General features: G+C 43.1%; 1 protein-coding gene across 4 annotated transcripts in view; it reads right to left on the reverse strand.

Moving 5' to 3' along the window:
- SLC25A26 (solute carrier family 25 member 26) overlaps positions 1-22,470 on the reverse strand; it is a 123,199-nt gene that overhangs the window by 26,321 nt on the left and 74,408 nt on the right. For 3 of the 4 annotated variants that reach the window (XR_013835280.1, XM_079964040.1, XM_079964038.1), the window contains one exon: positions 12,338-12,382. The exons of the other annotated variant lie outside the window; for it this stretch is intronic. Coding sequence is in view for 2 of the 3 variants with exons in the window: in XM_079964040.1 (XP_079820166.1) it covers positions 12,338-12,382 (45 nt within the window). In the remaining variant the exon portion in view is untranslated. The remainder of the gene's footprint in view (positions 1-12,337; positions 12,383-22,470) is intronic. 4 annotated transcript variants of the gene reach the window in all.

Genomic DNA, 22,470 nt, shown 5'->3' on the forward strand with positions numbered 1-22,470 from the left:
CCTCAGCGTAACACTCAAAACGGAAGCGTAGCACTAAAAACGGAAGCGTAGCACTAAAAACGGAAGCGTAGCACTCAAAATGGAAGTGTGGCACTCAAATTGGAAGCATAACACTCACAAGAAAATTGGATTCCAGGTAGAAAAATCGAAATTAGAAACAGAATTGTTAGAACCTAAAACTAAGATTTTGTCAAAGATGTATAATTTGCTGCTGAAATGGAACACGCAGGATGAAACGGTAAAATCTGCAATTATTAAATGGGCACAGGATGTTGGACATAACATTATGTTTGCTGACTGGGAAAAGTTGTGGACCGGTTTGACTGGGAACGGTTTGAAGTTTACGGCATGTAATGCCTTAAGAGAGAATATAATGAAAATGATGTATAGGTGGTACATGACTCCAGTCAAGCTTGCAAAAATTTATCATTTGCCCGATAATAAATGTTGGAAATGCAAAGAAACTGAAGGTACATTCTTTCACCTTTGGTGGACGTGCCCAAGGATTAAGGCTTTTTGGGAAATGATCTATAATGAAATGAAAAAGGTGTTTAAGTACACCTTCTTGAAGAAACCAGAGGCCTTTCTCCTGGGCATGGTTGGCCAATTGGTGCCAAAGAAGGATAGAACTTTTTTTATGTATGCAACAATAGCAGCAAGAATACTCATCGCAAAATACTGGAAGACACAAGATTTACCCACTCTGGAAGAATGGCAGATGAAGATGATCGACTATATGGGACTGGCAGAAATGACTGGCAGAATACGAGACCAGGGAAAAGAGGCGGCGGAAGAAGACTGGAAGAAGTTTAGAGATTATTTGCAGAAATATTGTAAAATTAAGGAATGTTGAAATGATGTTGGACAGAAATTACCGTATTTTTCGCTCTATAACACGCACCCAACCATAACACGCACGTAGTTTTTTAGAGGAGAAAAACAAGAAAAAAAATATTCTAAATGAAACAGTGGATGTACGATTTTTGTGGTTCATGCTGTGGCCACAGACATGTGATCTGACAGTGAGTTTGGAGTAGCCCAATGCAAAAATCCTGAGGATCCATGTGGATCCATGCTTTGTAACCATGTTTTTGCACCACTGCGGCCCCAGGCAACAGTGGGTGCGTGATTTTTTTGGTGCAAGATGTAGCCATGGACATGCTATGTGATCTGATGGTGAATTTGGGGTGACCCAGTGCAAAAATCCTGAGAATCCATGTGGATCCATGCTTTGTAACCACGTTTTAAGTGGGGAGGGAAGGAAAAGCATTCAAGGGACAAGGAGCACGCATGGGGTGTGTGGAGAAGGATGCTGCTAATAATGCAGAAGAGGGGTTTAAGGGGAGAAGAAGCATGCGTGGGGTGGGTGGAGAAGGAGGCTTCTAATAATCAAGAAGAGGGGTATAAGGGGAGAAGGCTCCTCTCCTCTCCCACTTTGCTCCTTTAAAGCAAGCGGGCTCTGCTTTTCTCCCTCCTCCCTGCTCATCCCCAGCTTAGCGAGCTGAAAAACTTTGCTGCTATGTAGCGAGCTGAGTGGGGAGGAGAGAGGGACAGAGAGCCTGCTTGCTTTAAAGGAACCAACCGGACAGGAGCCGCTTACACTCATGTAAGTGGCTCCTCTCCTCTCCCGCTTTGCTCCTTTAAAGAAGCAGGCTCTCTGTCCCTCTCTCCTCCCCACTCAGCGGCTCTTCTCCCGCTTTGCTGTTTCAAAGCGAGCCACGGAGGAGGGAAGGAAGGGGAACCATGGATCCTTTGCTCACGACTGCAGCAGATCCCCCCCGCCACCCGTAGACATTCCCTCCATAACACGCACAGACATTTCCCTTTACTTTCTAGGAGGAAAAAAGTGAGTGTTATGGTGCAAAAAATACGGTAAGTGGTTACCAGCTGTAATGCAAAGGATGAGCAATAAGTTAAATAAGTAATAATAAGTTATAATAAGGATTTGCTGAGTTAAGAATTTGAACTGGAATACAAAAAGGGGAGGTGAGAGGAGGTCTGGGAAATAAGGTAATGGAATAAGTAATGGAAATCATATTTATTTTGTTTTTTCTTTTTTCTTAATTGTGTATTTTTGTATTTTCGTTATCTTTTGTGTATTGGTTTTTTGTATTAAATTGGAAATTCTAATAAATATCTTTAAAAAAAAAAAAAAGGAAGCGTAACACTCAAAACGGAGCATGTTTGGCTTCCGAAAAAAGTTCGCAAACCGGAACACTTACTTCCAGGTTTGCAATGTTTGGGTTCCAAGTTGTTTGAGTACCAAAGCATTCAAGAATCAGGGTACCACTGTACTGTCTCCAATAGTGGAGGCAGAAAACAGATGCTTAGATGCTTTGCTTGGGGATAAATGCAGGAGAAAAATATCAATTTGTTTCCAGTTTACACTATTTTCAGCTTCTGGAAGTTACAAAAAAAAATGCACTTTAAAGCACTGCTTTCACATATAATCCTATTCTGCAAGTAGAAAGCGGAGGTCCCCATGAGATGTGCTCCCATCTTTATTATCACAAACACACGATAATATATGGAAGTCTCATTTTCTAACTCTGCTAGTGGGAATAAGCATGCTGCAGTTCTGAAAACTAAAGCCATTAATGAAGTAATTCCTGCTAGATAAGAGAACTCTCAGCTACTGCAATTCTCCCCTTCTTACTGCTAGTGGTTTGTGATAGGATGGCATTCCTAAGAAGCTCTGGCCACATACGTATCTTGGCCCAAATGTGGCCCAAGACCAGGCACCCCCAAACTCGGTCCTCCAGATGTTTTGGGACTACAATTTCCATCATCCCTGTTAGCTAGGGATAATGGGAGTTGTAGTCCCAAAGCATTTTGGTGACTGAAAATCCAGGCAGCACCCTTCCTGATGATTAAAATATAATAATAGACTATATAATAAAAGACAATTAGAACACAGTAAGAGTCTGTTGGATCAGACCAGACCAGATTTGTTTAGGTCAGCATCCTTATTTCATACAGAGGTCAACCAGATGTCAATTCTCTGCCCTTTCATAGTATCCCAAACTCTGTGGCTGCTTCACTCTACCAAACAATAGGACAAGCACATCCCTTCTAATAAGAGATGTTGCTTTGTCTTAAATACATTCCTGACAAAGGTTAATATAATTAGCAGAATGCCAACAGTGAAAACAGCTAATGTCTACTATATTGAACTGGTGATATAAAAATATGTGTCATGGCACTGAGAGATTTGGGTTCAAGACCCCAATCAGTCAGTGGGTGCCATTCTTGGGTGGTTCCAATCTCTCATCCTCAGCACCACATCAATAATAGGAAAGATGCAGAGTCCAACAAGATACGAATGCAAGTCAAATGTATAATCTGATCAACTGTAGAGCAATAATGACCTTCTATATGAGGACCTACACAGTTGCGCAACAGTACAATTACTTTGGCATCCTGAATAAACCCAGGGAACACAAAAGCATTTAGAGGATAAGGGAATTGGCAGTGCATCTCATTACGGAAGTTTCCTTTTTTTGGGTCCAATTAACTCTGAAATTGTAACTGCACCGACAAGGTATCAGTGTGAGTACACAAGCCTTTGGTCATCTTGTTTCTCTCTAATGATTCCCTGTCTGATTGCTCCAGGCATGCGCTATTAAAGACAGCAGGAAATAATTAGCCGTGTTTTTCTTTCAGGGCAATACCCATTCCCACCAGCATTCCCAGTACTGGAAAGCAAAGATGACAAGCGCTGCACTTTTAAAACAGGCTGTGATGCCAAGCCTGTGTCATGTGCATTCTATTAGACCCAAGACTGAATAGAAGACTTTGTTTTCCACTTCAAAGGACCCATCCCAATCTTGCGCTCTTCCCTTATGAATAACAAATTGGAAATAAATCTTCTGGCTGAAACACATGGAAACTCATACAACCCTGGCCCTCCTTAGCTTCCTAGGTCACTTGTATGCTAAGTTGTGTTTGCTTGTTGTTGTTTTTTTAAAAGAAATACCAAAGTGAGACCTTCATATAAGTTCATCTTCATCATTCAGCCTTCCGAGGGTCTTCTGGCAATTCCCTCACTGTGAGAAATGAAGTTACAAGGAACCAGGCAAAGGGCCTTCTCAGCAGTGGCACCCTCCCTGTGCAATGTGTCAGGGAGATAAAGAATTACACAACTTTTAGAAAACATCCGAAACATTGGGGGGGGGGAGAGTTTGACTTCACCCCAAGGGGAACTCCTCCATTGTCTCCCACGACAGATGGATGCCAACAACAAATGAAATGAATTTACTTGAACACAATGGAGGCCTAGATCGTTACGTTAGCCATCTTAGATAGCAACTACAACAACCTAGGTTCTTTTGGGTGACCTAACTCTCCTCTCACCATAGCATTGTTTACATACACTTTGCCACCCACATCAGGGCAGAATTCCCAGTAGAGAGGTGGCAGTGAGCTATGTCTACTGGCACTGAGTAGCCCCTCCCCAATCTCAAATTCTGCACATGCTCAGAGGCCCTCTCCTCCCTATTTATGAACGTATCAAAGGGTTGTGCCGGGCTTTCAATTTCATCTAGCACTGGGTGCTCTACCAAGGCTTGCTGAAGTAGGTTGGCCCTGCGAATGCAAAGGGCTGGGCTGGATTCCCCCACGAGATCTCCTCCAAGCGTCTGCCTACCATCCTGAATACTGAGAAGCTATTGCATTCACCTCCCTGCCCCCTTTCGCAGTGTGGAAACTGTTTTCTTTTGGATACTTTTGCAAAGAGAAAAACAATACTCTTCATGGAGAATTCCTGCTCAGGAGGAGGAAAGAACTAATCTGCCTGCCTTGCAGTCCTATCCAAACCAGTGTTCTAAGGAAAGAAGCACTCTAGGGAGAGCAACAGGCTTTGGAGCCTAGAATGAATTCAGTACATATTTGGAAGGAGGCATGCACAAACTTTCTAGAAATCGGATCACTTCCCATTCTGAAAACAAGGCTCAAACCAGCGAATAAACTTCATGTGCATCCACCCTCTGGGAGCCTGTTTTCAATGTGCTGCCTGTTTCCAAACTCTTGAGCATTTTCAAAGGGTGTTTTAACTCAGCCAGCAAAGCAATTCCTTTCCTTTCACTGTTCCAAGCGCACATCAGCTTACAGATGGTGCGCAGGAATGTCTTTGACAGTATTCTAAAGCCACTGTGAATAACAGTTATTGTGACACTGATAAAGTAAGGTTTGTCTGCTGAGCAGCTGTGGCTATATTGTTCTTTTTTTTCCTGGGGTGGGGGTGGGGCAACCATTCGGCAAATGGAATGCACACTCCCCATTGGCTGGAAGTGACGTCACCTGCCTCGAAAGGCTGCACTAGAAATCTGGTTTCCGTGAAGGAGCACCTCAGCAAATGGCAGACACGTTAGTGTAACCAAACGATTAGTGCTTAATCCCCCAAAGAAGCAGAGTCGTTACACCAAGAAGGAGAAGGGAATGGTAGAACGCTTACTGCACAGCTTGCAAGGAAATGGGTTTAAGGCCCTGTCTGGGTTTCATCTACCCTGGGCTTAAATGCCACTAGGAACAGTGAGAAGAGAAATGAAAAGTTACCTTGGGGGGGAGGGGGAGGGGAGCTGTGAAAAGGGAAATGGAGGGGGGAGAGAAGGAAAGAATGTGGGACAAACTTCACTTGCCCACCCAGTAAAAACTATTTTAAGGCTTTTAAAAACGGATAGCTACATATACAGCCAATAACGCATTTCGCTTAAAAACGGTGTGTGTGTGTATTGGATATGCTAAAATTTCAAAAACCAACTAATAAATAAAAACTAACAACAGAATAAAAATACTAATTGGTGCGATACCATTTTAAAGGAATTTGCTTGTGACACAGGAGCATCTGAGAATGGTTTTGCCTAGACTTTCAACATCACACTCTCCTCTAAACTTTAGAATACCTAATTAGGTTAGGACAGCAAAACACGCTGTCAGGGACTCAGCGGGAGCGCAGGGAGGAGAGGAGATGGAGAGCGAGGGGGAGCAATCCGAGGGCAGCGTAGGAGAGGACAGCAGCCCAATAGATTCCGTGAGCCTCTCCAGCGAATCGGAAGATTCACAGAAGGGGGCGCCGATGGGCAGGGCAAGGGGGGACCCAAGGGGGACACCCCAGAAACAAGGGGCCAGCGGGGACTCCCAGAGCAGCAGTTGGAAATCAGGACCAGCTTCCCCACCAGAGCGTAGTGGGGGGGAGGAGTCCCAGGTATCAGAGCCCACATATTCACCACCAGCGAGAGAAGATGAGTCAGGGGTGGCCACGCCTCCATCGGAGAGCGAGGGAACGGTCAAGCGGAAAGTTGCAGGCTGGGCGCGCGCGCCAAGTTCAAATGTACAGGCGAGCGGCACAGAAGGTAGCCCGGATAGGGAACCAGGTCCTAAAGCCCGCCGGAAGGAGGGGGAAGAATCATCAGGGTCAGCGTCAGAGGAGTCCAGAAAGGATGAAACCCTAGCGGGCAGGAGGGCCCAGAGGAGAAAGGAACTTAGGAAGAGGTGGAGCAAGGCGAGAGTCTTAAACTGGTGTGGAAGGGGCGGAGACTCAGACGGGACTTCGCCGGTCTAGGGTTGAGACGTAGAGCTGCGCGCTGCGGCTTTAAAATGGAAACTGAACCTCAATAAAGACTTTTGTACATAACTACAGCCTAGCGTTGGTCCTCTGTGAGCTGGGACCTAGAGGCAGCTCTGACACACGCCGAATCCATTTCTAAGCATCAGACTGCATATGCTCAGACCACTGAAGGGGAAGAAAAAAGCAAAAAAAGAGGCTTCCAAGCTGCAGCTGAACCTATTTGGGCTGCATATCAAGAACTGCTGTACATCTTAATCAAATGCATGTTTATTCAAAAGTACATGCCACTGAATTCAATGCTGCAAGTCGAACAGAATCCGTTCTGGAAGTCCGTTCAACTTCCAAAACATTTGGAAACCAAAGCGCGGCTTCCGATTGGCTGCAGGAAGTCAGGTTGGCGGCATATGGGAGCCAAAATGTCTGAGTACCAAGGCGTTCAGGATCCAAGGTATGACTGTAATGGTACAGAGATGGAACTGCCTACCTGAAAATGTTTGTGGTCCACTTTTACATTCTGTTAAGTTACAGCACCTATCCGTCCTATATCTAAAAGGGTTCATATAAATGGTTCATATTAAAATCTACTCCTTGCCTGATTGTTGACCATGATATCTAGAAATATCTTTTTTTTAAAAAGTAAAGTGTCTGAAACACTTGAAAATTCATCTTCCCTGGCAGCAGTAATTTTGCAGCTCAGAAGCCCACTCTACAGATCTTCTTGCCCAAATGGACTATAGTAACAGCCAGGGCTTCAGTGTTAACACCTGCAAGCTAAAATAATATGTGAAATATTAAGCCTCTTCATAGGTCCATGCAGCCATTAGATCAACATGTCGCAAAAGATAATTTTATTATTCATTTTACAGATTTATAAACTGTCTTGTGATATAAAAAGGTTATCCCAAGCCATCCTTTCAAAGATGATAATAAACATCAGTTAAGACATTTATCAGCATTGAAAAATAGACAATAAAATATAATAAAAAAGCAGTAAAAGCGCAATAGAATCATTTCAATTTAGTACCCAATTTAAGCATAAGATCTAAACAGAGCACGGAGAACAATATAGTAAAAACCCAACCTTTACTCTAAATTAAAAGCATAGAAATGAAATAGAAATGTTTTCTCTAAATCGGACCAATTGCTTGACCCATAAATTTAATGAATTAAAACATAGGTATATGGTTAAGTGGGAAAGGGTTTTACAAAGGGGGTGCCCAGAAATATGGAGTTTCTTACTTGGCTTCAGCTCAGATTTTAAAGTTGCTATGAACGACAGAGAAACCTGTACTAAAATGAAGTTACAGTGGCATCGGTCTCCATGGATAAGCAAAATGATGGGGTGGGGAATAATAATGGGAAGTGCTGGTTTTGCAAGAAAAGGAAAGGGTGTTTCATGAAATAAAGGCTGGCCCGCACAGAATACACTGCAGTAGCCTAGCCTGGATGTAACCAGAATATGAGTAATGGAGGCATGAGCTAACATATCCAGAGAGGGCTGCACCAAGTATACCAGTTTACGGTGATAAAATGCACACCTAGCTACTGTAATCTCTTGAATTTCTATGAATTTGGTCTTCCGGAGGGAATGCAACCCCATCCAGACCCAGCTAAATACTGGAGCAATTGACACATAGCACCTCTGTCTCTTTTGAATGAAGCTTCAGTTTGTTTGTCCTCCTCCACCCCAAAACTGCCTCCAGACACCGGCTCAGGAATTATTACTCAAGTTATCTGAATTTTACTGGCAATAAACTGTTTAGATTACACTCTCTCCAAACCCCCAATTGCCTATTTACTTTGTGAGCTGAATTCCACCAGTGTACTTCATGCCCTATGTTTATAATACATTTCCCCTCCAGAGTATCTTGAATGTATCCTAAAGCAGCCTTGTATTCTGAGAATCACTACATCACACTCCTGTTTTTAAATGTGGTTGGGGTTTTTCTTGGAAAGCACACGGTGGCTCTTTCCCTCCTCCCCTTAATGCTGTCATCTCCATTGTCCAGAACAAAATTATACCCAAAATTACTGTGTCGGGCTAGTTCTTACAGTACACAACTTAAGAGAAAGCTGCCACAACACTATGGTATCACAGCAGACTCCAAATAAGGCAAGTGAAGTTATCCTAAAGGTTGAGACGATTCCCAGATGCCCGGATGACAAAGACACCTTTGCCAAAAAGCACTTCATAAACAAGCCACTTGGGTTTCATAACACCTGATATGTTTGTTAGTAATAGATTCAGCAGTTCCCAAGTAGGTGCACATCACTCTAAATTGGAAATCTCGCGGTTTTGAAGCTAAGGCCTGGTCTGGTGAGCTACCACAGACTGTGGGTGCGTAAGCCACTGGAGCCCTTGTGAAGCCCTCAAGGAAATGAGGATGTGAAAAATCAACCACACCGTTACAGTCATACCTTGGAAGTCGAACAGAATCTGTTCCGGAAGTCCATTCGACTTCCAAAACATTCAGAAACCAAAGCGCGGCTTCTGATTGGCTTCCTCCTGCAGCCAATCGGAAGCCGTGGAAGCCCCATTGGATATTCAGGTTCCAAAGAATGTTTGCAAACCGGAACACTCACTTCCGGGTTTGCAGCGTTCAGGAGCCAAAACGTCCAAGTACCAAGGTATTCAGGATCCAAGGTACGACAGTACTGGCAAGTACAAAATCCCTGGATTTTTGAGATAAGTACTAGAAGCCTGGTCTCCGTTCTTTGCCTAGCCAAAAGAGTAGAACCTCCAAAGATGAGATTGGGATACTGCCACTCAAGGCATTGATCTAGCCCAGGCATCCCCAATCTCGGCCCTCCAGATGTTTTGGGACTACAACTCCCAACATCCCTAGCTTACAGAACCAGTGGTCAGAGATGATGGGAATTGTAGTCCCAAAACATCTGGAGGGCTGAGTTTGGGGATGCCTGGCCTAGCCTTTTAATCTTCTATGTTTTTCATGATGTGAGGAGGCAAACAGGTCAAAGATGCACCTCTTTGCAAAATATAAATAGAAAACCATCAATCCATCAGCAATTGTGTGGGCTGCATAATTTGTAGGCCTGACTATTCACAAGTTAGAAGAACGCAGGGACAAAACATGTGAAAAGTGTCCCCCATGCCTGGCAGTGCAATCTCCTGCTCTGAGACAACTTTCCTCTACACCCTATTTACCAAAGCATCTTCAGCGGTATTTCAAAATGTGTGGGGAGCCTCCATGAATAACTCCTGCTTCAGACTGGAGGTTAACTGGAAGAGCAACTGAGGTGAAGCTACTGAGCTTGTCCATACACTCTCCTGTATGTTTACACTCAACCTTAATGCAGAATTCCTGAATGGGGCTTATTTCTTATTTTTTTACTGAACACAGATGAGGTAGCTGGGATGCTGAAGCAATGCTTGAGCATGGTAGTGGACTGAATGAGGGTGGATAAACTGAAACTCAGTATAGAGAAGACAGAAGTATTGTTATGATTCATCTGTCCAGGTGAGTTCAGCCAGGAGGATGAGTTGCAGACCTTCAGAAGTCCACAGTTTCAGGAGCTCTTTTATCCTTTAACAGTGCTTTGCCAGTTTCACTGGCTCCCATTCTGTTTCCTGGTCCAATTCAAAGTGCTGATTGTGACACTCAAAGCCAGGCTTCCTCAACCTCGGCCCTCCAGATGTTATGAGACTATAGTTCCCATCATCCCTGACCACTGGTCCTGCTAGCTAGGGATCATGGGAGTTGTAGGTCAAAAACTTCTGGAGGGCCAAGGTTGAGGAAGCCTGCTCAAAGCTATTCGTGTTTGGAGCTAGGATTCTTGAATGATTGCTTGCCTCCACATGCACCTACTCATACTTAAGATCATCTTCTGATGCCTCCGCTGCGTACCCCACCAGAGGGTGCCAGTCACAAAATGGCTGCCATGGGGGGTGTGGCATAACACAATAGAGAGAGTACAATCATGGTGAAACTTTTTCCATAACTGTTTTTCTATACAAGAAAAGGCTTAACATGTTGAATTTCTGCCTTGGAAATAAGGCCGTAGCAGGAAAAGTGTATTAAAGAGCAAAAGAAAACAGCAGCAGTTTAGAACCCTTGTGTGCAAACAATTCACTTATCAATCGCATCTGTAGCTTCACTCATAAGCTAAAAACACTGACAGGCAAAAACAGCCAGGCTGGCTCATCCCACAGAAATGGCTTAAAGGAGTTCATGCATATTTTGCCACATAACTTTATTTCTAGAAGGACTCTAGGCTTCTTTAAAAAAAAATAAAAAATAAAGCTGGGGCCCTTGCCCTGGGGCACTAATGAAGGCCTTAATGGGCACCATGGCATGGCATGTGTGGGCACTGGACTGGGACTCCTGCACTAAATTACTATGAGAATTGTTTGTGGCATTTTCTTATAATCCATCCATACTGAATATTCAATCAAGAATAAAGCAAGCATGATTAGAAACACTATTCTCTTTGAGTTATGTGAAGCTATAGTTTTGGGCTTCTTCCAGCAGGGTAACTTCGAACGGAAAATATATTTCACGTTTCTTTTCATGTCCCTTGAGAAAAGCCTGGTAGTGGATGAAATTTACGAGCATCTGACAGCAGTTTGGTGGTTTATGTAAAATTATTTTGTGGTCTCAGTCAAGTTCCAAGTGGGCCAGTGGCTTCAACTCCAAAACCACCAGTACAATTTAAGTTAACTATGCCTCAGAAGATAGCGCAATGCCTCATTTAAAAGAGGAACTGGCTTATAAAACCACCCTAAACAAAAAAAAATCTCCCCGGTACCACAGATAATAATTGATGACGTGTATTACTACAGGCTGGGCGGGCAGGATTTGCAACCAATTCCTTTCCCTTTGGTTAAAACCCAAATGATATAACACATTAAGCCCAGAATAAACAGCACTGATCATTTAGCTTACACTTAAGACCGTGGGCAGGAGTTACATCCAGGAAGGAGGGGAGGAATAAGGGCTGAAGGAATATGAGTAGAGGAATATTGGCAATTTAATTTAGCTTCAAACATTCTAGGTTGTTTCAAGCATTTACAGGGTGCGCATTCTGAAGCTGCCACAAAGAATTTGTCTCCAATCCTATACAGCCTGCAGCTAACCTGCCCCCTTCCTGGCGTTGATGAACTCCAAGTTCCATCAGTGCTACTCAGCTTCCCCCAACGGTCAGAGATAATGGAATTTTTCCCTCAGAGCTGCCACTGCCATTATCTTTTCTGTCCAGCAACATCTCATTGGGAAGGCCAAAAGTTAGCCACCCCGCTTCACAGCCTTGACTGGGAGTATGTCCCACTGAACTCAATGAGAACTGAACTTCTGAGTAGGCAGCACAGGATGGTGGTGCCAGTTTCTTTTATTTCACCCAAACTTCACAAGAAACTATGAGAAACGGTAGTGAAGTATGGTGTCAGTAATGCAATTCTGTCATAGGTACAGCCCAGTGTGTTAGAACAGTGACACTTGGAAAGAAAATAAAGTGGTGTATGATCAGACTGTGTCCATCCACCAAACCTCACAAGCAGGCTTTCAGTTTTTCCCTGAGATATCTAGCCAAAATTTACGTGCAACATACTCATAGGTTACATTGATCTTACATTCACCACCTCCCCTTGTTCCTGTATTCATTTTTCAGGGATAGTCTTTCTTGCTCTTAATCACCATTCGGCCATTGGTTTGTCCCCAACTGAATTTTGCATTGCATTTATTTTACCTTTTTTTAAAAATGGCAATATTCACATTTATATTTTTCACTTTCAAAACGTTTGTATGAGAGACTTACCTTTAAGGATTCCCACAGAGGAAATTGTACAAGGGAGAAAGGAATCTGGAAATGGAGAGAGAAAGGGGAAAAAACACCTGTCACACAAGCAAAAATTATGCTGGCATGTTAGTCGACTTTCTAAATTGGGAAGTTACTGTTCACTTGTTGAACTGTAGCTTATTAAATTTATAAATCCTGGAGGATTAAATTATGCACACGCCTTGTTAGATGGCTGGTTTTGCTACAGAACCTTTGACTCTGTTTAGCACATTCCCTGCCGAGAGGTTAACGTATTGTAATGAGGGTGGGCTCTAAGAGTAATAACTGGCACCATCTTAGTATGGTGAGTTTGAAAGTTTGACTCAACATCTGGGAAAGCCATACAGAGGATGGTTTAGAAGCTATGCACAGAAATCTAGCTCGCCAAACAACTGCCAGTTCTTTGCTCTGCAGTCACAAAGGCTTAGGTTAAACCGAAGACTTAAAGACACTTTATAAGGGAAACTTTATTTATGATATCTGGCTCACCTCAATATTGACCACTGGAAATAGAGTCAGTCCCAAAAGTTATTAATAACTTGGGAACCAAAGTTGTCAGCGCTTGAAAATGCAACTCTGGAGGTTTGGCATCTAACGTTTCCATCACTCAGCCACGGCTAGGCACCCAAATACTTGTCTGCCCCTCTTTTCAACTTCTGGTTTCAAAAATATAAATGGTTGAGGTGAAAATTTTCCATTCCTCATCCAAATATTCAAGGGCTTGACTGACAGTGGTAGAAGCCTTGGAAAGGTACCAATGACTACCACCACATGACTTTCTATAGCCTCTTTTAGATAGATACTCAGTTCTGCGAGCGGACACAACAAATGCTTGGTTGCTCATCACTCCTTGCAGCTCCGCAACCCATGGCCCAACAGCCAGTCTCCAAAAAGAATTCCCTCTGTGCATGCATGAAATCCATTCATAAAATCCAAGACCACCACTTTATGGTGTGGAACAGAGATTGTGTGAATTCACTCTGGGCCAGTGAGGCTGTGATGGGATATCTGGTTTACTGCACATTTAGTAAACCTTTATTTTCTGCTGGAAGATTAAGATGCTACAGATAAAGACATTAGGTTCTTGCCATTAAATTGTCCAGGGATCTTTCTTCACAAAACAGTATGAAATAATCCCACAAACTTTAGTGAAACTTTCTCTGTTCTATCTTATTATTAATCCTTACAGGCAAATCCTTGTTTGCTGCTTCTATGGGACGCCATCAACATAAAGGTACATTTGTCTCTGTCCCTCTGAATTCAACAATGTTTAAACATTGCCTAACTGTGCACTGGGGGGACGCAGGTGGCGCTGTGGGTTAAAGCCTCAGCGCCTAGGACTTGCCGATCGAAAGGTCGGCGGTTCGAATCCCTGCGGCGGGGTGCGCTCCCGCTGCTCGGTCCCAGCGCCTGCCAACCTAGCAGTTCGAAAGCACCTCAGGGTGCAAGTAGATAAATAGGGACCGCTTACCAGCGGGAAGGTAAATGGCGTTTCCGTGTGCGGCTCTGGCTCGCCAGAGCAGCGATGTCACGCTGGCCACGTGACCCGGAAGTGTCTCCGGACAGCGCTGGCCCCTGGCCTCTTAAGTGAGATGGGCGCACAACCCCAGAGTCTGTCAAGACTGGCCCGTACGGGCAGGGGTACCTTTACCTTTACCTTTTTAACTGTGCGCTGGACTGCAGCCATTGTTATTTTATCATGTGCGTTATTTTATCATGTCCATAATGTGTTTTTCCAAAAACTGGTTTCTATAAAGGCGCTAGAAACTTTAAATGTAAAACATTATTATACTATGACTGTCAACATGACAGGCTTCAGCTCATACAAGTTTACATCATAGATTGTAGCTGTCCTATTAAATCTATACAGACTTACAACAAGGAAGAGTACAGCTGAGAGCCAGCCATTCATTGTGACATTTAATTTAGCGTTATTCTAAAATGCACTCAAGAGGCCTGGCATGCATTGTTTACGCTTTCTTTCTTTTTTTATGAAGATGACTAACCCAATACATACATTTTTAACAAAACAGCAAAGAAACAGATGTAACTGCTTAACATTAATCTAATATATTCACTCAAAAAAACCACTTGCATCTGGCTATCTGTCCACATCACCATCTGCATGTGTCTCAATTTCAACTTCCAAAAATGGAAAGCCAGCATAATAAAATGGGAGTTTGTTGTGATGCTAACTCTTATTTTTCATGGCTATGACTCTCTGTCTTAACTACCGTAGGTGAAGAAACAGGCCTTTCTGCAACAAATGAATCTCATGCCTCTAGTGACATTGTGGTACATGTGGTATTGAGGTTTCTCAACTGCAGTTCAGAGAATGAACATAACATTTCTAGTTCTGAAAGCTTGTTGTTTCCTACCAAAATCTTTGCAATATAGCCAGGCAGTGTCCTGAGTAAGGTCACTCAGTGAAATTCTTGGGAGAAAGCGGTGTAGTGATTGATCCAGCTACCAGAGTAAGAACACCCTTTAGTGGCCGGAGAGATGCACTCCATGCCTACTGGTGAGGCAACACTGGTTTGATTCCTTTCCCTCCCATACAAATGCCAGTTCCCAGGCAAAGTTGGGCTCAACACTCAATAACTTGGCCTCAGTCTTTGAGGTAAGAGGGTAGCCTTCACTCCTTTCCCTGTCTTCTCCACATTAGCACCTCAGGGGATCTCTCCTTGGTCTTGCACTTTCTGCTGCAACACACTTCACACCAGTTCGCCTAAGAAAACTACTCCAGTCCCTGTAGTTACCCAACCGTGTTAGCCGCCCCTTCTTCTGGAGCTAATTTAGAAACTATAAGAGAGCAGTTGCAGTGGGATGTTGCAGTTACTTATTTTTCACCCCATTTTTCAAGCCGAAAAGGTTCTGAGAGCAGCTTGCATGACATCAGTAAACAAAACATGGCAGCTCCTCCAACCAGCAGACCTATTATAATCTAAAAGGCCAAGGAAAGTGGGATGAGGAGGGAGGATGAAAAGAAGCAGACTCAGGCACCAATTCTGAAAGCTGTGTGGTGGTTCAAAAATATCCACCTGGAATAGGAGCAACAGAGGGAGAGGAGGAGTTAAGTGGCATCCCATCTTCTCATCTGCAGCAGCCTGAGGGAATATCTCCTGCTGGGTACAAGCTTACAGAGTGCAGATTTAACCTCCCTATGCTTCTTGTTAAGAACTGAGCCAGTCATGAAGCTGTCCCAGACTGCATATTTCAACACTACCCATGTTTGAATCATCACACCATCTTATGAAGGTCTGGACTATAACCCTTTTCTGGATCACAGAGATGAAGTTGGAAGGGGTACTTTGACTCTCTCTGATTTTCATAATCGACAGTTCTCTAGAGAAACCTGCCCACTAAAATAGGAGAAAGCACACTTTTATAGAGTATACAGAGATGCAAGCAAGTTCTGAAAAAGCACTAGCAACTTGTATTTGGTCTACACCATGGGTAGGAAAACTAAGGCCCAGGGGCCAGATTCGGCCCAATCGCCTTCTAAATCTGGCCCGTGGACTTTCCAGGAATCAGCATGTTTTTACATTAGTAGAATGTGCCCTTTTATTTAAAATGCATCTCTGGGTTATTTGTGGGGCCTGCCTGGTGTTTTTACATGAGCAGAATGTGTGCTTTTATTTAAAATGCATCTCTGTGTTATTTGTGGGGCATACGAATTTGTTCATTTTCTCCCAAAAAACATAGTCCGGCCCCCCACAAGGTCTGGGGGACAGTGGACCAGCCCCCTGCTGAAAAAGTTTGCTGACCCCTGGTCTATACATATAATTTCCCTCAATAAACTCCTACCATGTAGGCGGTAAGGTCCCTATCACTCTACATCCTCCTCCATGTTTTTCAACACCACAAGAGTTAAAGATTATTGTCTGGTTCATCATGTTGCAGCTAATGATTAATAAATGAGTCTACACCACTCCCCTGCCAGGCAAAACTTAGCCTGACAGACACCTGCCATGGGAAATTTGTTATCTAGTCAGGCAGGAAGTGGCAGTGAGAAGAAATCAATGTCACTGCTGTACATTGAGCTGACAAACTGAAATCTCATAGGAAGTTTGTCATCGCAAACAAGGAAGAATTTCCCTTGTGGCATCTCAAAGACCCGCAGTAAAGGTCAAACATGGTTCTTATTTATCAGGGCCATGAAACTCAAGCGCTGAGATTAACTTTCTTCCTGCCCCCAATTTCAGGTGCCAAAGCCCTGTTCACTTTACAGCAAAAGGCGTAATATATTTATGAGGAGATAGAGACTTGCAAAAGGATGCCTTCCCCCTGAACAAGAATTAAGTGGGTGATTACCTTGGGCCTGAAAAAGCAAATGCAATATTATATTTTTTATATAGGGGGTGCCCAGGCTAGGGTAGAAGAAAAAACAGTTTTGCCCTTGCATGGAACCAGAATGAGGTCAAGCCCAATTCCAACATTGCACCATCCAAAATGAAAAATTCAACATCCTGAGATTTTTGGCTTACAAATATTTTTAAATATTTCACATTCTAGCCATGTGGGCTTACAACCCAGGCTTGAAAATGAATGGGCAATGGATGCAGGCTGGATTTCAGAGGACTAAGGCAAATGACATCCAAGCCAAGGATAGATCCTTAAACTAGCCCCAGAGCAAAAAGATACAATATGTTTATATAAATCGCACACTCACACAAGGAAGCTGATTCATACAGAACGAAGTCAATGGTCCATTTAGCTCAGTATTGTCTACAATGGTAGACAACAGTTCTCTGTGGTTTCAGATGATACATTCCCGGTCTGAAGATGCTTATAAATGAACCAGAGGCCTTTTGCATGCAGAGTAGATGCTCTACCAATGAATTGTAACCCATTCCTACTATTCTCCATGTGAATTATGGCTTAACTTGACACAAATATTAACATTTTTAATCCATCTCTCTCTCATGTCTTTGGCCACTCTATCCTAGCCTCACCAAAGAACACAACTGTGTAATTCTCTCTTTCCCCCTTTCATTTTCCTCAGAAACAAAAGAACAAAAGCACACACACAAAATGGCCCTTGAAGTAAATGTTTCCTGACGCAGACAATAAAAGTCACCAAGTAGCAAGCTCATCAGTGTTCGAAATGGAGGACAAGACAGGAGGGATTCCCTACTAACCCCAATAAACCACAATTCCTTAAATAAACCGTGAATCTCACGCTGAGCTTCCCAGACAACAGGGAAATGCTAGTTTCAAGATGAAGATGAAGTCGGTTGCCATGGAAGTTGAACAGGTTTTATTTCCATGGGGTACTCAAAGGTACATAGTACCAGCACCCCTTTTTGTTGTTGTTAAAAAGTGTGGCACTTACTGTAACCACTTCATGGTGAGTACCAGCATCTATTTTTCTAGAGAGAGACAAAGCACTGCTCGCAAGCTATCTACCCAACAGTGAGAATGTTAAGAACGTAACCCTGTTGGATCAGACCAAAGGCCTATCTAGTCTACCATCCAGTTCTCACAATGACTATCTAGAACTGATTGAATTCACTTACCATGTGAGTTTGGAATTCTCCAACAAGCAAAAAGAGAGGAGTGGCTTCTGAAGCCACAATGACCCAGAAATCCAGATTGAGAGCTGTGGTGCTGAGCCGATGGGCAGTCTTCCCAAGCTAAAAGCAGCAGGTTCTTTACCCACCAACATGACCTTCTTATCTACCTCAGACTTTTGATAGGTCTTCACCAGGTGATTCCAAGTGAAATTGGGGGGAGGGAGAAGTAGACCCACTCACATTTGTGTGCTCACAGACATCTGGGACATTATTATAGAAATTAATTGTTAATATACATACAGTGCTTTCCCTAAGTGTTCGAAAAGTTTCACATACAGGAAGAATAAACTAAAATAAGAATCTAGATGCATTTCACAAACTGCAATCTCACACAAACCAGGAAATTTAAGAAAATGTTGCATTTTCCAAATCTTTTTTCATTATTATTTAACTACCCTTTACACCATCTTTGACAGAGAAAAAAGTGGAGGCTCAAATACAGAGTCACAGATACAAAGACCGCTTTCTTTACGAGGTCATTCGAAGAGTGACAAAAATTGATTGGATTCACCGCAAGCCTTTTACAGCTCCACCACAATTAGGGTGATTAAAATGTCTTGGGGTGGTTTGTGAACTGATTGCATTTTGTGATTATTTTCCTAGAGAAATCACCGAAACAGAAGATCATCACGCCCTGCCAAGCATTGATATTTACACCTGAAATATGTTAAAACAACAGTGAAAATGTGTTCCGCACATGTGGATAACTTTCTGCCAGCAAAATGCTGGCTGGCTCCATCAACTCTCCTACAATGTTCACAGAAAACAGACACCAGAATACCAGCTCTCTCTGCCTGTCTGGCTTGATGTTATATAGCTTTACTGATTATTCAGCAGAGTTGACTAACACTAGAATTACTTCCAGACGGACATCAATTATCCTAGAATGTTTTACAGATTAACATTGTCAATTTTCTCTTAGATACATATACTTTAACTCTGTAATACTGATAATAAGAAATAGATTCATCCCACTCGTGGCAACAAATGCTGCCAGTTTTATTGCTTTTGTTGTTGAGAATTAACTCAGTCTTGTTTTATATATGGTAAAAAGGTAAAGGTAAAGGTACCCCTGCCCGTACGGGCCAGTCTTGACAGACTCTGGGGTTGTGCGCCCATCTCACTCAAGAGGTCAGGGGCCAGCGCTGTCCGGAGACACTTCCGGGTCACGTGGCCAGCGTGACATCGCTGCTCTGGCGAGCCAGAGCCGCACACGGAAACGCCGTTTACCTTCCCGCTGGTAAGCGGTCCCTATTTATCTACTTGCACCCGGAGGTGCTTTCGAACTGCTAGGTTGGCAGGCGCTGGGACCGAGCAGCGGGAGCGCACCCCGCCGCAGGGATTCGAACCGCCGACCTTTCGATCGGCAAGCCCTAGGCGCTGAGGCTTTAACCCACAGCGCCACCTGCATCCCTTTTTATATATGGTAGCACGTGGTATATGTTGTTTAAGATTATATTCCTATACTCCCCAACTGTCCCTGCTTCAAGAGAAACAGCATCTATTTCTGAAGCATACCAAATTTGTGTCACCAAATTAGCACTTGACTATTGAACATGCTCTCCGGCTACAGCAATTTGGCTGGGCCAACAATATCTGCCTTTCTCTGAGCCTAATAGTAGGGTTTCAGGATTTCCAGTCCTGAAAAAGAACACACACAACACACACACAACAAACAGTCTTCCCTTTGTGACAAATTCCAGAGAGGTAGCTGTATTATTTTAATAGAGAAAAAACCACATGGGTCCTTAGATGTTTGTTTACGCTACTCATCTTGCTATGAAAATTTATCTCCACTAGTTTCTACATGGGAACAGGTCTCACTACTCATTCTGATCGAATCTTGTATTCTTTTGGTTGGATTTTGTACTCATTTATGCTTTGCACAGGAACGTGACACAGTCTCTTGCATTGCTTGTCCTTTTGTTCTCATTTTGTAAAAGTTTTCTCCTCCTACCCATATATACTTAGAACCAAACCAGACATGATGCTAAACAAATCAGTTCAAGTGTTATGTCTATTTTCACAACTTTATAATAACCAGAAAAGGGGAGGATTTCATCAAGATCAAGATCCTTTTTGAGGTGGAGCAACCAGAAATGTACAGAGTATTCCAAATGCAGTTGTGCCATAGATTTGTATAACAGCGTTATGAAATCAGCTGTTTTGTTTTCAGATTCTTTCCAAATGATCCCTAGCATGGAATTTGCCTTTTTTGCACCAGTCACAACACTGGTTCAGCATCTTCATCGAACCATCAACTATGATCCCAAGGTCTGCTTCCTGGACAGTCACCCCTAGTTCAGACCACATGAGCATATATATATATATATATATATTTGCCCCAACAATATGCATCACTTTACACATGCTTACACTGAATTGTATTTGCCAGTTTGGAGATGCCCTTTTTGACCTCCTCACAATCTCTCTCTTTTAAACAACCCTGAACTATTTAGTATTGTCAGCAAACTTGGCTACTTCACTACTCACCCCTAACTCTAGATTGGTTATGAAAAGTCTATTTATTGATCTACTTATGAGTGATCATTTATGGCAAACAATTTATATTTCAGTGGAACTATAACCCACAAGCCTCAGAGGTGCCTTTCACTGACCTCTTACCAGGTCAATGAAACACCAATGGTCCCCAACCTAGGACCTATATATTGCCTCAATCCCAATTTAATCCAGATCTCAATGTTTGCACGGGAAAGTTTATTGCAGTTACGGGAAGGAATAGAACTGGAGAAACTCTCTGGTGCATTCTTATCGACACCTAGCAGGAGACGGGAATTGAATATTTATTCATTCTAGCTACGCAAGTTTTCTACGCTTTACACGGCATGTTGACTTAACAATACAATACTGTAAGGAGCCTCAATTACTGCTATACCATTCGACAGTAAAGTTTGCGAACTCAGAAGAAAAACTCCAGGGATGCTCAAGTACGAGAAGATGCCGCTGCAGTCAGTTTACACAAGTGAGAAAAGAAGCTGGGAGACAATTTGGAAACCTAACTTACAAAACGGGTGGATAAACAACATGGCCTAACAAAGGGCTTGATGGACTGCAGAGCAGGGCTTGGAAGGAAGGTAGCAGGCAAAGCATGTCGAAGAGTAGCAAAAGCAGGAGAAAGGCAGACTCATTGAGAACCGAAATAGCCTCCGAAATGCTAGAATTCTTCCACATCAAGAGGAAACAGATGTCCATGGCTGGAATCTGCATGTGGCTTTATTCTCTTCTAAGATACAATAAAACTACTCTTCTGCTGAGGCATTAAAACTTAAAGTTAAAACAGTGGCATGTCATGCCCAGTGCAGCTGCACCTTCTTCCCCCATCCTTTGTTACCCTTCAAAAAAAAAAAAAATTTGAGTAAGGGGGGTGGGGTGGACAAACAAGAGCACAAAAAAGAGAGGGGGAAATGGTATGTGCTCTCAAAACAATCTAAAAACTACAGATGTTCCTACTAATCTGCAGCAAGCATTTGTTTATTCAGGTTCTGTCTGTTTCTGAAGCAGGACAGCTTTGCCCTCCAAATTATCTCCCTTTGCAAAACTCTAAAATAAATACTGGAAGAGGAGATCTGTATAAACAGCCTCAGGAGAGAACTAGCTCACCTCGTAGTACTGAAGGCCTTTGTTTAGTCCAACAGGTGTAGCTTTGTTTTTCTGTGGAGATCCTGAATACCTCATCCTAGCAGTTAACACATGGTTAAATTAAAACAAACAAATGGTCTCAATTAAAGCAATGGGTGAGAGGCAGGCAGAGGGGCTGGCTGCCCCCATATGGTCAAGAAGCGTTTCCCCCTCCCCACTTTGCCCAGAGGACATCAAGAAAAGAAGAATTAAAAGGGAAGAATTAGGGGAAAAGGAACAGAGAGTGACTGCCAAGACCCAGAGAACTTCTTTTAAAGTATCACAAAATCCACTAAGCGATTTCTAAATTAGTTCTTCTAAGAGAACTGCACAAGGACATTTTTGCCAGAAATTAAGTAAAGTGATTAAGAGTCAGGTATTTTTATACCCTGTCCTCTTCTTCCCCAGCTGATGGCTTGCAAAGCTCAACCACAGCCAGTAGCCTCTTCAGTTTTGCCACAGCTCTCTGGTTCCATCATGTCAGGGGATAACAATGGGCATGAACATGATGCACATGGTTTCCACTGGATTCTCATTCCAGCTTCTTGCACCAGTGTTGGAGCATGAGAAACACACTTTGCACATCTAAAAAGCAACAGAGAAGTAGCATGGCACAGGCAGAATCTATACTGCACTTCCCAGTATATGGACTAAACCAAATTATCTAGTACAGCACTAACAGCTCCCAACCTTTGGAATGCAGAAGGGCAGATCAACAAGTCCTTGAGTGGCTTGCAGCAAACCAACCCACAGTGCAGCTGATCTCTGGTTAGGAGTGAAGAGAGTAGTATATGTTCTGAATCTTGAATTATCTGCTTCATGTACAGAACAGGGCAAGACACCCTGCCGGCTTCCTGAAGAACTTGACCTTCATGTAAGTACAGCTGTAATTGTATT

Source organism: Podarcis cretensis (genome assembly GCF_951804945.1).
Source record: "Podarcis cretensis genome assembly, chromosome: 2".
In the NCBI taxonomy this organism is placed as follows: domain Eukaryota; kingdom Metazoa; phylum Chordata; class Lepidosauria; order Squamata; family Lacertidae; genus Podarcis; species Podarcis cretensis.